The 16,828-nt window shown below is 34.7% G+C and overlaps 1 protein-coding gene across 1 annotated transcript in view; it reads right to left on the bottom strand.

Moving 5' to 3' along the window:
- Positions 1–1,253: 1,253 nt before the first annotated feature.
- cdi (serine/threonine kinase) overlaps positions 1,254–16,828 on the bottom strand; it is a 92,695-nt gene continuing 77,120 nt past the window's right edge. Inside the window, exons 4-5 of the mRNA XM_072535436.1 lie at positions 14,866–15,050; positions 1,254–12,555 (exon numbers count right to left, since the gene is read on the bottom strand). Coding sequence (XP_072391537.1) covers positions 11,702–12,555; positions 14,866–15,050 — 1,039 coding nt within the window. The 3' untranslated portion in view covers positions 1,254–11,701. The remainder of the gene's footprint in view (positions 12,556–14,865; positions 15,051–16,828) is intronic.

Here is a 16,828-nt window from a genome sequence, read left to right as displayed (position 1 = left end):
CATCCGAAACGGTTACCGCTAAAATCACATCAATAGGAGCATCCACAGACATCAATCTCCCACTCAATTTCAATCCCAAAGACTCACGACTCTCATCATACGAAAGCTTTTCTTCCTTACATCAAAGGTGTCACTGACAAAATCGCCAAAATTCTTAAATCAAGAGGAATAAAAACACTATTTACCCCCAACAAAAACTTTCATCCCTTGTCCGATCAAAGACAACATTCCAAATGAACAGCACAGAGTTTATGAAATTCCTTGTGCAGACTGTCCCCGATCCTATATAGGCCAAACAAATCGTAGAATCCAAAATAGGATTTATGAACATTCCATTTCTTTTCGCAATTCTAATTTAATTTCAGCTCTAGGTCAACACCATCTTCATACAGGTCTCAAAATTGATTTTGAAAACTCCAGAACCATAGCCCCCATCCACTTCTATAAACCAAGAATTATTCAAGAAGCCATTGAAATTGAAAAAAGACCAAATTATCTCATTCGGTTACCGTCTACATAGAGACCTCTCATAAAAAAAATATCATCCACGAATTAAAATCACACTGTCGGAAATGTTCGCGCCAACTCCCACGCCAACCTCACCCAGGCCACGTCACCATCGACGGTATAAATGAACCGTTCCCTGTTCCCAGTGGTAGTAGTGAAGTGATTATTGATTAGTGTAGTAGTGTCTGGGAGCTCGGGAGACAGACCTCAGAAGCCCTTAAGAAGACATCAGAGAGGATATCGAAATCTCGGTGCAATGAAAATCAACTCGGTTCAACCCGGAAGACTGGTGAGTATAATATTAATTTTTATAATAGTATTAACCTTATATTTATAAGAGGGTGAAATATAAGGTAAAATAGCCAGAAATCATGGTTAATGGTCCGGAGGTAGTGGTTTCTCCGCTCATCTACATACAGAAATCTTTCGTGCTGAATTTTCCAGAAATACAATTGCTATTTTGATTCCCAACTTGTCAATTGCCAATTGGAAGGAGAAGGCATAATAGTACAAGTGCATTAATAAGTTTTGTAAAACTTTAATAAAAATAAACGTTTAGTGTTTTATTAACGATTTTCCATAGTGTAAGTCGATCCACCAATATAGTTTCGTCTTCATTGAACATTTTATCTACATAACTTCACAGTATTGCCACGCTGTATTATGTATTGGGTCCGGCAACATAGACACCGATGAGGAGTTGGATATTAAAATTATTAGTATTAGGATAATTAATGCTCACAATATAGGAAAATATGTATTTATTAATTCATGCATTCTAAATCAGTACAAACATATATAACAACATGGGCTTTTCTTTAGGAGGGACACAAAAGACTGTCGCCGTTTATTTACAAAGACGCGTTTCTTAAAAATAAAGATACCTACGCCCCTCACTTAAAGTTAATTAGTGTCCATGAAAAACGTAATTAGCTGCATGCAAATGCAAGGGGAGTCGAATTTTATTACCTAATTTTTTACGACACACCCCTGATTTACGTAAGTAAGTCATATAAACACGCAATTCAATAATAGCAAAGTTTCAGTTAGTCTGTTTTTGTATATTAGAACCAAATATAAATATATGTACTTTGTGTAATAAATTCTTAAATGTACAAATTTATACACATGACGTTACAGCTGTTCAAAATATTGGTAGAGTACTACTGTAACAGTTTAGTTCGATATAGATATATTAAACGTAGTCAATTAGTTAATTGAGTCATCTGGAAAATAAATATACATAAAAAAGAGACAGAAAAAATTAAATAATTAATAAACAAAAACAACGTGATGTTAGATTTTTTCGGACGTAAAAACGTGTTTAACTAGGAGCAAAGTAAGTTTGTATTATATGAAACAATGAAAAAATATCAGATGCTTTACTAATATAAGTTAAAATTACATTATAATCACCCTCCTTAAAGAAAAGTGTAAAGACGTCTAAAAACACGATATTTTGGACATTGCTGAGATTATTATTTATGTCTACCATCACTTTGTTTTATATCTCATTGCTACATGTAATTTTGACAGATGAGTCGAAAGTATTCTTGACTGACTCCCCTACAGCACTGACTACTTCAACAACAAAAAATGTATGTACATTTTTGTATGTACATAAACTACTATCAGAAGTTGGATAAACTAACCAATAAATTTGGCACTACTAAGAAAGCACTAAACTGTAGAACTCTTAATATTGAAGCCCTTGTGATTGGGAACTGGAAAGGATTTGTACACAATTTTTATAATCAAGATTTGAAGAGCAACAGGAGTTATTAGATAGTTATTCGAAAATTATTCTAGGTTAAAGAAGCCCATAGGAAAACATGCATATACTAATGAACGAGGTAAATTGGAGAATGGTGGTGAGTAATCTATAAGAAACTGGAAGAGAGGCAGTGAAAATTTACACGGGAGAAAGCAAACTGTTTAAGTTCGTAACAGTGAAAAGCTTAAACAAGAAATACAAGATTGGGAAAAATGTATAATTTTTATTCCTGTAATACCTATCCAGTCATATATATTTAGATTTAAAAACCTTCTGTGTTTGCCAATTAGAACTATACAATCAATTCTACAAGTATTCTATCTTATAAATGATATCTTGCTAACCTGTTACGTGTTACATACAATTAAAAAACCAATAAACCAATTACTAGACACAATATAGTTTTTACAATGCTTTAAATAACTCTGTATACGGAATTTAAATAAAACTAAAATATTGGGGTCTTTGATAACAACACGTAAAATGATGCATTCTGGAGCAGAGTTACCTTTTAAAATATTTCACTTCAAAGAGTTCTTTAATAAAAAAAAAAAACGGCGCGTGGCACTTAGGGGGTGCAGACTGAAGTGAATACTTCTTATAGCGCGTTATTACTATATGTGGATTAATGAAATTTTGTCCGGTTATTACTGAATTTTTAATATTTTTTTATTTGTTTCCATTTGATTATCTTTTAACACTTTATGAAAGTACAATAAATAGTTTGGCAACACAGCGAGCGTGACAATACGTGACTCAGATGCCATTGCTTGTCAGAGCTGTCCAACCTAGCTTGCAACTCGTGTGCATATGATAGCGGATATATAAACTTTATTATTGGACACTATTCACTTCAACAGTAAAATAGCATCAATTTTTAAAGTTTCAATGGCAACTGTGAACCGTCGTATAAAGAAAAAACTTGACGAAAATTTGGATTTGACCCCACGACACCGACAAAAATGTGGTCGAAAAAAAAATTACAATACCACGAGATGAAAGATTCTTCTTTTTTAATATCTCTAAACTTTATAAGGTTATAAATCACAGTCAAATAGAATTTGACTTGACTCACACCATACGAATATGTTTTATGGGTCAATTACATACCATTATTAAACAAAAGTAATTTTATGAGGTAACTCTAATACTTTGATCGCCCACTGTAAGTGTATATGTGTGTATTATGTATATTGCTGTATAGCACAAAGTTGCTGCAAGCGTCTCGAAAAATGGCGTCACGCTAAATATTATTTGGCTCATGCAAAAACGTACAGGGATACCGAGCGATAAAAAGTATTCACTTCAATTATACTAAGCACAAAAGGTCTAACAACGGTAGCAGGAGTGGGCCTACGTCTACCAAAGCAAAACCATGTTTTACATATATCTAGGCATACGGATTGACTCAAACATTAGAAGAAATAACGAGACTGCGGGCGCAGAAGGCGTCCTAGAGGGGAAGAGTGGGAAACGAATGCAGCATTGGATAGCTGGAAGTGTCTACTCTTTCAGTACGAAAATACGTTTTTGCCGCTGTAGTAGTATTTTTTCTGTAGAGGTTAGAAAAGAACGTGATTTTTTCTCGTATCGATGACAATGTGTGACGAAAAACATGAGCAACGGATTAATGTGAAATTTCTCATTAAATTAAAAAAAAAACTCCTACTGAGTGCTACAATTTGTTGAAAGAGGCCTATGGTGAGAATTCTCTATCTCGTGCGCGTGTTTTCGAATGGTATAAACGGTTTTCTGAAGGACGAGAGAGCCCCGAAGATGACCAACGTCCAAGTTGACCTGTCTCTGTTTCAACTAAGCAAACAGTGACCAAAATAAATGAAATTGTGCGCGGAGATCGTCGTCGAGTATTCGGATGATTGCTGAGACTGTAAACGCCGATAAAGAAACTGTCAGAAAAATTTTACATAATTGAAAATGAAGAAAGTCTGTGCGAAATTGGTCCCAAAAAATTTGACCCCTGACCAAAAGCTCGTCCGTCAACAGATCTGCTCAAATTTTCTTGAGAGGTTACATGAAGAGCCTGAATTAATGGAAAACATCATCACTTGCGATGAAACCTGGATATTAAAATAAGATGTTAAAACTAAGTGACAATCCATGCACTGGAAAATCTAATCGTTTTTTTCGACATTAACGGCATCGTGATGACTGAATGGGTTCCATAGGGTCAAACTGTAAACCAAACTTACTATTTGAAAGTTTTGGCAACACTGCGAGAGCGAGTTCGTAAGAAACGGCCGGAGTTGTGGAAAAACAAGCCGTGGATCTTGCACCAGGACAACGCACCTGCCCATAACACGCTGTCTGTGAAGCGTTATTTAGTCGCTAGAGGCATTCTAGTGCTCGAACACCCGCCGTACTCGCCTGATTTAGCACCCTGTGACTTTTTCCTGTTTCCGAAGATCAAGTCTGCTTTAAAAGGAATCCGGTTCGAGTCGATGGAAGAGGTGAAGCGAAAAACTGCGGAGCTCCTAAAAGCTCTAACAAAAGAAGACTTCCAGCATTGCTTTGACCAATGGAAAAAACGAATGGAACGGTGTGTGGCGAGGGAAGGGGAATATATTGAAGGCGAGCATTCGACTGTAGAGTAATTTTTAAAATAAAACTCTTTTTCATAAGCAGTCTCGTTATTTAATAGCCAGACCTCGTATAGGTAAAAACGTTTGTCTCAACAAAAAAAAAAACAAAATTAATACTGTACAGAACATGCATAGTTTCGGTTCTCACATATAGATCAGAGGATGGATCCGAAAAATATGATGAATCCTCTCCCTATTTTTAAAATAAAAATATTACGCTAAGTCTTTGGAACGGAAGATACAAGTTTAAACTACAAAACATCAGCAGATTTTTAGTGGAACCGACAGAACTACAAGTAAACAAATCTACAATGAGCGACACATGTAGACCGAGCAGTAAAATCAAATACGATAAAAAGAAGCACAAACGCGCAACCGAAGCATAGCACACGGCATGAAGTCTTCTTCTAGAATAAAGCACTTAATAATGTAAAGGTGGGTACACATATGCGAGCCGAACGGTATACGTACCGTACGCGTACAGATCCTTGAAAAATATTCTACATCGTACTGATCGCATGTGCGCATCGAAAGCGACAAACCAACAACGAACACACATGTGCGAAATGATTCATTTTATTTATAATTTGGGTACTGATTTATGTTCCTGTTTTTGCTTGTTTAACAAAAATAAAAATATGTACAATAATCAGTTTACTGTTTTCTCACGTCTCTCTAGGAAGGAACACGTCATTCACACAATGTCGATTTGATGACACAATAAAAATGTTCGCTGCGTTTAGTAAGCGCCGTCCAAACTGAAAGACGAGCTTCCTTTGAAGTCGTGAAATAAACCGCAACAATTTGGTTCGCGACGAGTCACGATGAAACAGTACGCAAGCGGTTTTTTCTGCCGTACACATTACCGAATATAGCGTTCGCATACCGCATGCATACCGTTTGGCTCGTATATGTGTACCGACCTTAATATTATCGAGTTAAAACACTTGTGACATTATAGCTGCAGAAGCTTGCACTAAAAGCAAGGTGAGTAGAATTCAGTTTTTGAGTTTGGTCTGCAGTAAATACAAAAGATTGCATCTTGAAGTAACCCATGAAACTAGTATTTTCATGCCACTAGTATTTATACTTAGAAAAACGCATTGCACACTTTACGCGATGTAACACATTTTTCTCCCCACTAGATTGCTGTTCACTAATATTTTACATACATTTACAAATAAACTTCAATGAAGTCAGTCTTCAAAAGTATTATTAAAGTTCTCACAATTTAAAAACAAATTACAAGAAGAATCAAAGGTGCACATCACAATTAAATAATTCTACATACCATGTCTACTTGTTGCTATATATATTTGTACACCTTTGATTGAAACAAATATGTTCTCATAATACTTGTTTTTACAATATTATTTTGGTAGAGCACCAATTGACTATTTAAAACTCAAAGCGTACAAATTGTTCCAAAATGGAGTGATTCAAGGTGGCAGAAAAGTGTAATATTTAATGATAGGTAATGTACGGTGGTCTAATATTTAAATTACGGGGAAAAACCAATAGGTGGCGCTACTAAAAGAAATCACCGATTTATTCCTACAGTTTGACATGTGTCATGAAATTAGCTGCAGCGTAGATATTGCCGGTGGAGCTGACCGAATCAGAGCATTTAAGAATAAATTTCATGTGAAAATTTCATGAAAAAAGTTTGAATAAATTTATCTGTTTTTTTTTTTAAGAAAATGATTAAGGCTGTAATATGAGATTTTCGCGTATTTAATTAAATTAAGCATCAACTCTAACTTACACAAAACTGTAAAAAGTCCGCCAAAATAGGGACATTCAAAGAAAAATGATCAATCTTGCGAAACACAGACTACCTTGTGTATAATCATAACAGGTGCAATGAAACTACACATCCTAGTACAGGCTATTGTCAAGTGAGAACCTGAAAAACACTGAGACTAGTATCTGTGGCAGACTGTAGGATCCGTCAGGTAGACGATGAAACCTTTAAACTTCTAAAGAACTTCGGAACTTACTGTAAAATGCCAGAAAGTGGGATACAAGGGATCTTAGTGTGACTTCTCTAAGAGTAGCAATCTTAACAGAGAGCAGTCTACATCATAACTGTGAGTGGCAAAACTATCAGAAGACGACTATATTAAGTTAATCTTCATGCTCGCTGGTCACTTATGTGTTCCTACAATATCAGAACAATCTAAATTGGACTAATGAAAAGTAGTCCAGATTTTTGTTTGATATACAGACTCAAGAAGAATGAGAGTTTAGCGGGGGCCTGAACCAATTACGGTGGTACTGTTTTGATAATGAGTGGTATTAGTGTTGGAAGAAGAACTGACTTCGTTCCACTTCTGGGATTTTTGAATTCAATTGCATAGCGGTCTGCTATTCTTGAACGTGTTGTGTTTCCGTACGCAGGTATTTTTTATAATTTCCAAGTTAGAAATTTTAATCTTTATGCTCTATGCTGGTCTAATACTGTGAGTCTGAGCTTTTCAGTAGTCCACGCAGGACAGACTGGGTGGGAAGTCCTCATCTCAAATACGGCGTGTCCCAATGGCTAATAGGGAACGTCCTAGGGGTATATAAGACACGTGAATAAGCTGAGAAAATGACAAGGGTCGCAGCTTGTCATTAACTATAGATTTTTTAATTAAACATATCACACACTCACTGATAAGATCGTTTCACCTTAACACAAAATACACATGAACATTTACACCATGCTCAATCAGAAAATCACCAGATAGCCGTACCACAACTGATTAAGAGATTTGTTCTGCAATTTCTGCGCCCCAATCCCGATTTTTAACACTATTTTTTTATGGGATGAAAGGCACCGAGGGAAAAGTGTTGCCCAAGCGATGCCTTAGAGCAAGTTCACATGAGAAGCGCTTATAGCAACTATATACTTAAATACAGGAACAACTTGTCCTCGTATTCTATGAAGGAGGTGATAATGAAGAAAAGAAGTTGTTATGTTAGTACATATAAAATTGCTTTAGCTTAGGATACAAAATTATGTACTCACTTTCAGCCTGCGTGAAAAAATTGAGTGTACCCAATATCTCCGTCTTCTCTCGCGTCGTTTCTACGAATAAAGAATGGGAATACTCTTATATTTTTTTAGTAGTAGTCTGACAGATTGATGAACAGTAGTTAACTGAAGCCAGCCAAAAATTTATTGTAAAGAGCATAAAATCACTTTAAAACAATTTTACCATGAACAAGGTATTCCATAAATAAGAATCAAGCAACTAAACTGAGAATATATGAGAATTGAGATATTGCTGGCAAAAAGTTCTTTATCACGAAAATAGCCCTGATAACCTACCTATTGGCCCATTGAAATTATTTAGTAAAATACATCTTTGGTACTGAAACTAAATCAATCATAATCCTATTCAAGTTTAAGGGTTACAGAAGGACACCTAATCTGTACAGATTTTTTAATTTGTAGAAATCGTTTTTCTCGATCGCATCCACTCCACGATTTTATTCTTTGAAGATGCTTTAAAAAGCCTTAAACAATCACTCATCTACATAAATCTAGTAAATTAACCCAGGTACGCTCATTTTTTTAGACCACTTAGACCAATTTGCAGCAGTATGGGTTCTCCTTATCCAAGGCTAATTAGTCATAATACAAAAATATGTATAGTATCGTCATTTTCACCTTCAATATCTACATTGTAAAAAACGTCTGTGTTTAAACGTGTCCGCGAAACAGTCCAAGATATCCACGTTTAGAATGTCCAAAATTGTCATAAGAAAACCGTTAATAATGTGTGTGACACTCCAGGAAGACATAAAACATAGATATGATCCAGAAAAGATAGCTATTAGGAGAAGCAAAATATCGGTAATAGATCGCTATTTCCAACTAGACCAAAAACTGACCAATACACGAACAGATTCCAATATTTCACAAAAATGTGATTAGTCAACTCCTTAATATTTCCAGTACTGACATGGATGCGAATCTTGGACACTAAGGCAATCAGAAAGGAGAAGGATAGACGTCACTGGAATGTTCTGCTGGAGATGAATGTTGCGAATTCTATGGATCGCTCTTAGAACAAATAATTATATTCTAAAAGAACTAAAGATCAATAAGGGACTCCCAACAGCAACAATTAAAATATTTTGGTAAATATTATGAGGTCAGATATAGACAATGTGGAGATTCATTATTCGAGGGAAGGTATAAGGCCAAAAACCACGAGGAAGATCTTCAACAAGATGGATTAGACCACAGAAAGTTGCAAAAGACGATGTAGAAGAAATATACTTACGATGTAGGAGAAATGACCAGACACAGAAGTCTATGGAAACGGACTATACACTATATCACGACGACCACTACATTCCTTCCAAAGGGCCAAGACTTAAGAGAGAGACCAAAAGTTTGTATATGAATTGCATCAAAAAGTACCATAGTAGTAGGTAGTAGTAATCTTGCCGTTTACGTTTGAAAACAATATCCTTCTTTAAGCGTCTATATGGCTTGTACTATAGAGAAAAAATCACGGAAAACGTAAACATGAGGGAGGGAGAACAACATACTCAGATCAGCAATACCAGAGAAAATTTTAACTGCACATAGAATCAGATTTTTAGATCAACATTAAACAGGATCTAAATAAAAAAAAAGAACACGACACATTAAGAAGAAGAAACACGAGAATATCAGCCTACTAGATACACTACACTACAAGCCTTATCATTAAACATTTGAATCAGAAAAATATTAGTTAAGGTCTAATGGTTTGTACTCACTCTCGACATTTTTCCTAATGAAAAGCCCATTATTTATCCCAAGAAGTTTTTGACGCCTTAAAAATTTTTATTTTTAGGGTAACAACTGAAGGATTGGTTTTTGTTATAACAACTTAATTAACTGACATATTGTACCGCAGGGTTTACGTGGATATATTACTGGATAAATTGACAAATTCCACGGTTGAAATTTTTTATACTGAAGCAATCAGTTTACTCGAACCGATATCTTCTAAGATCCTGCACCTAATCAACATTAATCAATAAAAAAAAAAGATTTCAATAAAATATTTTGGAACATTTTGTAACATTTTTATTTTTAATTCAATACACAACTAGTTATACAACCAAAATTAATAAAAAATACTGCTATTACAACTGATAGTCCAATACATCTGATTAAAAAGAAAATTAAAAACGAGTAATTCCCCCAGAATTATGTACAGTCTCGTAAAAAATATAAACTCTTTCAAAATGGATCATCACTTAGGCCTCCAAATTTTAGATACCATCTGACTAGAAGAAAAGTAAAAGGAGAACGGTTTCTAGAAACGTGACAATTTATTTTTAAATTCAAATCAAGCTGTATTTTTATCGAGCTACAGCTTTAGACCCATGAAATATTAATCTATTCTGATAAGTTCTCGGCCTTGCCAAAGATCGCAATACTACTCGCACGAAGGCAAGCCATTTGAAGCGTGGATGTTGAATATGGAAAAAATCGAGTATATCGCGGTATAAAATTCTTTGTAAAACGTGTAAAAGCGACTGAAATTCATTTGCACCTAGTAAATATGTATAGTGATTCTTCCTTCTACTTTAATTTTTTTATACCATTGTGTGATACTGTTAATGAACTCGTATGACACTTTCAGAAAAGTTTGGAACCTTTTAAGAAAAACAAAAGTGTGTCGATACGTTAAAATGGACGGTACTTGGATTCAGCTACACACCCAAAACCAAACAATAGCCTAGATAGTAATATAAGCCAGTTCTCCGGCTCCAAAGAAGGCTAGGAAGAAGCTGGGTGCAAGTATTCGCAAAATAGATCCAACTCAAAGAAGAAAAACATTTTCTCACAGCACACTGTCCACAAAACGTGTTTTAGAAGCAAAGAAATTGAGTGATCTGCACTATGAAGTGTGCTGAAGCAGATTTGGTTCTCTCGGATTTCCATCTATTCTCGAAACTAAACATCTTCCTCGCTTGTCAGCGATATATCTAACTTAAAGAAAGAAAAAATATTTTCCAATAGTATACTGTGCACAGTGTTTTAGAAGAGAAGAAATTGAGTGATCTGTACTATGAAGTGTGCTAGAGTATATTTGGTTCGTTCGGATTTCTACCTATTCTCAATACTGGAGGGTTTCCTCAGTAGCCAGAGGTATATTGAACTTAAAAGAAGAAGAGATCGTTTTTCAACACCACAATGTTTACAAAAGTGTTCTACTAGAGGCGAAGGAATTAAGGGAATATGCACTATGAAGTGTGCTAGAGCAGATTTGGTTCCCTCGGATTTCAATCTATTCTTAAAACTGAATATCTTTCATTGGTTACCGGTTTTCGTTTAATCAAAAAGTCATTGCAGTTGTAGATGGATAGTTTGAAGGACTACTTTCAGAGGAATACTACAGGGAAGGGACAACGGTATTAGAATATCAGTGAATGAAATTTATTTATATTAGGTCGAGAACTTTTCAAATCATAAACGTGTTTTGTAGTTATCGTAAAATTTTGCTAATCCGGATATTCTGGTGAGTAAAATTGAAAAATTTGGATTAAAAGTAGCGACTTGTAAGAACGTTAAAAACAAATCTTAAGACGATATTTATACATTTTCACAAAAACAACCAAATAAAAAAAAATAAAGGTTGTTTTATTATGTATTGGAACTATAAAAACCATCGAGATCAAGAAAAAGGGATGATACGATTATAAAAGACAATAATTCTATGAATTACTGAAAGTTATTTCTATAATTTTCACATTTTTATAGTTTCATATAAAGACTGATGATTGTCACGTTTCCAGAAATGCACTGAAATACCTAAAACCTGGCTTACTTTTTATCAAACAACGGCAACTTAGATCTAACTGCCCCTTCACATATAACCAACCTGGAACATTTTGGCCTCTGTAGCGTCACGTGAGTCCCACTGCTCGTAGAACCCATATTATGTTTTTCCAAAGATCTTCTTAAGTTAGCTATTCTCGAACTTAATTGTAGACCACCTCTGACACCGCCAGGATGCCGTAATGTTGCTCCTTTACGCTCGAAATACTCAACTATAGACTGTATGTTGGGTTTAAGATCGTTTGGCCAATCGGAACTAGTTAAACTAGATATATCTTCACTACTGTCCGTGTATATAGATGAGGCTCGCTTACATAAGGCTTGCAATTCGGCGTGTTCCAGTTCGTCTAGCGATCTGAGGGAGCTAACAGCAGTACCACTGTCACCCCACATACTATTAGGTGATAGACATTCTCCTACGCTCGAGTAGAACCCCGATTCACAAGATCCTCGACGTCTCAGAAACCCAGTTACTGATTCGGTTGTAAACTCAGATAAATTTGAACTAGATCCGCCTTTATACAGGGGATGGACAAAAAGAGGAGACCTTATTGTATGTGCTTTCCTCGATGCCGTAGGTGATCCCGGAAGGGATTTCGGACTGTCTTTAGATTCCACAAAAGGGCAAGGCATTTCACAACAGGAAGAAAAATTGCCAAGTAACTTTTTAACGCCCTGAAACTGCGCTAGACCTGCGAATGGATTAGTAGTGCTAGGTTTGTAGTGCGGATCCTGACGACACATGAGTAAAGCGTGCCGACGGGCCTTGTCACTTGGTGTCGCAAACATTGAAAGAGACCACACCGATGTGTCCTCCGAAAGAGATCGTCGGTGGACGACTGAAACAACAATTAAAATTTTTTGATTAGACTATAATGCTTTTAACTACATATAAAAGAATGATAAATAAATAAAAAAAGCGTAGAATTTTTTTTACATATCCAAGTACTTCCGTATTTTAGTTTAGGGAAATAAGAAAAAAAGTACCCTGTTTGTGACACTGACCCCGCCAGGCAAACGAAAGTTGTTTTGAATTATATGGACCTCTATTGAACTTATATGTATCCTGCTGTTGATTTTTGAATTAGTTATTAACAAATTAAGGTCAAAAAGCGGTCAATTTTCGCTTTTTTCGTCAATCAGCAAAAAGTGAAGCATTTGAAACCAATTTGAGAGTAAGAAAGTTCTAAGTCACATAAAAACCTTCCAAATGGAGTTTTTTTAAATGTTTATTATCCATATTCGTTGTTTAGAAAGTTGCAAAATAAGTCAGAAATTTCGGTTTGTTATAAATGTTAATAAAGATTTAAAAAATGAACTTAGGACCTTCATATTTTATGGAATGTTGGCACTTGTGGTGCTTTAAATATGATCACAATTTAAAAAGCCATCGGTCAAATAGTTTATTATATATATAGTATATTATTTTATTCGTTTATACCAAATTAATTTTTTTTTCAACAATGTATGTCAGACAATAATAAAGTTACAGTAATTCTAGATGTAGGTTATGAAAGAAGAAGATTTAGTCTATCCAAACTATCTCAAAGTTACTAAAAAAAATAACAAAATTGAAAAAAAATGTTCAACAGGTTTATGATGGTTTATTTACCAATTTATTTTTTTTTAAATAATGTATATTCGAAATATGCGCAAAAAGGACATAAAAAATATAAAGAAAGAAACATAGAAATCCATAAACAAGAATCAGATATATAGTTAACAGCTCCTTCCCCCTCCATCGCTCCCGCGAGTTTCAAAGGCTACCGATTTTGAGAACCATATTTTAAAGCTTTGTGGACAATTCCGTTGAAAGGCAATATTTTTCGAATTTGGCACATTAAAACTTTAAAGTATGTTCCTTCAAGTGACGCTAATTAGATCTCTTAATTGTTATAAACAGAGCTGATGTGAATTAAAAAAAAAAGAAAATAAAACTAAACTAAAAAAAAAAAAAACCAGAACTAAAAAAATTTTAACTAACTTCGTCTCAAATTGACCTAAGAGAGTTTTTTCATTTTTTTTTAAATTTGTGAAAAACACAAGCTCCGAAAATACGAAAAAATAATTTTTTTGCAGGCAGTGGTTAAAAAGTTATTCTAATTGTTTATAAGGAAAAAGATCGACATGTTTTTCAAAATGATTTTGCAATATTTTAAATTGTTTTTCTTTATTTTTTTTTAATAATATTGATATAATAAATCTTCTTTCATGAGCTACACGTAAGATTACTCTAACTTAATTATTTTCTGACTTACATTGTTGCAAAAAAATTTAATTTGGTATAAACAAATAAAATAACTTTTAAGCTATTTTACCGATCGCTTTGAAATTTTGATCACGTTTTAAGCTCTACAAGGCTCAACATATTCCATGTAACATGAAGGTCCTATGGTCATTAAAAAAAAATATTAACATTTATAAAAATCCGAAATTTTTTACTTAATTTGCAACTTTATAATCAACAAATAAGGATAGCAACATTTAAAAAACGCCACGTCGAAGCCTTTTTACATGACTTATAAGTTTCTTACTCTCAAATTTGTTTCAAATGTTTCACTTTTCGCTAATAGACGAAAAAAGCGAAAATTTACCGGGTTTTGATCTTAATTTGTTAATAACCACTTAAGTCCAAAAAATTGAGTGCAGGAAACATATTATAGGTTCTTGTTATAGAGGTCCCTACTACTCAAAACAACTGGGGGGTTAGTGTCACGAGAGAAATCCTATTGCTCAGGACTATTTCTGAAATCATTCTATTTGTACCGATTGTTTAAGGCCTAACTGCACTGGTAAACAATCTTAAGAATCAAAAATAAAAGATAAAAGTAATGAAAGATTGTATAATTTTATATTTACAAAGATTTCGAACAAAGTTGGTTTGTCTTTTTTGTCACCATCACATTTACAAAAGTGATAAAAATTTTTTTAGAAATATCTTAGGAAGGGAATTTATTTTCAGGTCGCTGATGACCCAAATATCGGAAATACTTGAAAAGATTAAATTAAAATTCGATATTCTAATAAAATATTAATAATTGCTTTTGTTTTAGTTAATAAGTATCAGTGGTGAACGAAATTTTAATAATTTATTTAATATAATAACAAGACTCCTACAAAATGATTTATAGTTGTAATTCCATACTTACTTTTTCGATGCTGTGGGGCGTTTGCCTGGACGGCCAATACCGGAAGCTGCTCTTCACTTTTAGCTGCACAATTCGCCATACGTTGCTGTTTTTCTTTGGCCAACTTCATATCCTTCAGAATATCGGCGAGGGCTTGAACATTTTCGGTAAAGGTGGGACGACTTTTTGGTTCAACAGAACAACACCTAGAATCATCAAACATGAATTGATACGCATATTTTTTAAATTAACCTTTAAAAAGGTACCAAAATGCCCAAAAGTACCAAAATGGCCAAAAATACCAAAATGTAGAGCAATCGAAAAAATGGTAATATAAGAACGCCATAAAATCACTTATGGCCTAATCACCATGTTGAATTGCATGATATTTATTGCTTGAGATTGTTAATGTAAAGTTTGGATAGCCTATATTTTGAACAAACATTTTTTGGCACATAAGCATAGGAGTATTGAATTCACGAGTTTTTTAAATTTGCTGTCTGATATTAAGGATGTGCGGAAACGTAGAAGGACGTAGAGGCAGAGGACGCTCACCTATCCGATGGTCAGATCAAGTACAGAAAGCCACTGGAGAGACGTTTTCCGAGTCCATGAGAGCAGCCCAAAATCGCAAGAGATGGAGAGAATTGACAGCCCGCATTGTAGGAAATCACGATCCTCAGCAATGAGGAAACGACAAGAGAGAGAGATTAAGGATGTGTTCTCTTGTGCCTTTTCCTGGGACAAATCCCGCTTGTTCTTCTGATATCCGAGGCAATAGAAAAGCTTTTAGTCTTTCATGTATTACATGAAGTAGAACCTTGTTTGCATGGGATATTAGGGTTACCGTTCTGTAGTTGCTGCAATCTAGCGGAGTTCCTCTTTTTAAAATAGGGATGAAAGTGGATGTTGTCCAGTCGTTGGGCCACTCTCCGGTTTCCCAAATCTTTTTGCAGATCATATGCATAACATTTACTCCAACATCTCCAGTCTCTTTTAAAACTTCTGCGGTGATCTGGTCTGCGCCAGGAGATTTTCTATTTTTTAACTTTTTGATTGCTTTTTCTACCTCTGACTTTGGAATGTTTGGTTCTCTCTCTGCAGTGAACTCGTCAGGATTTGCATTCTGGGGATCATCTGCATATAGACAATATTTTCTCCATACCTTCGCAATCCCTTTCTCGTCATTTATAATGTTGGTTTTAATCCATTATTGCTCGTGTGATTGATTTGAATTCCCTGGATAGATATCGGACTTTGTTATATAGCTCATGGGATTCATACCAGTTTGCATGTCTCTCTAGTTCTTCGCATTCTTCATTTATATGTTTATTTTTATCATCCCTACATGCCCTTTTAATTTCTCTATTTAACCTTCTTCTGTCTGTCATCCAGTGTTTTCTCTTGATCTTTTTTTCGGTTCTGGTTCTTTCTACAGAGGTTTCTATGGCTTTTCTGAAACCTTTCCACATTTCTTCTGGGTTGTCTTGTGTGTTCAACATTCTAGTTTCCTTTAATGCATCTCTAAATGTTTTCGGATTTGAAATCTCCAACCTGCTTTGATTTCAGTGCGGCATTGTTCTTTTTAGCTTCATCTTGAAGCAACCCCATAACAATTTATGATCGGATCCACATTCAGCTCTTGGTCTAGTTTTTACGTTTGTAAAACATTTCTTCCATCTGTTTCTTATCAATATGTAGTCGATTTGGTTCTTGTATTCTCCATGTGGGCTGGTCTACGTCGATAAACGACGGGCATGATGTTTGAACATTGTGTTTACAATGGCCAAACTGTTTTCGGTTGCAAAATCTATTAAACGTTCGCCTCGGCTGTTTCTAATACCTAACCCATAGTTTCCTACATTTTGGATGTTATCATGTATTGTTTCTCCTACCTTAGCGTTAAAATCGCCCATGATTATGAGTGGTTCTGAGTATATTGTATAGTGGTACTTCTATATATATATATATATATATATATATA

Source organism: Diabrotica undecimpunctata, chromosome 6 (genome assembly GCF_040954645.1).
Source record: "Diabrotica undecimpunctata isolate CICGRU chromosome 6, icDiaUnde3, whole genome shotgun sequence".
NCBI classification, from domain to species: Eukaryota; Metazoa; Arthropoda; class Insecta; order Coleoptera; family Chrysomelidae; genus Diabrotica; species Diabrotica undecimpunctata.
Note: the sequence above shows the minus strand (reverse complement) of the source record. Positions and strands in the feature narration are given on the sequence as shown.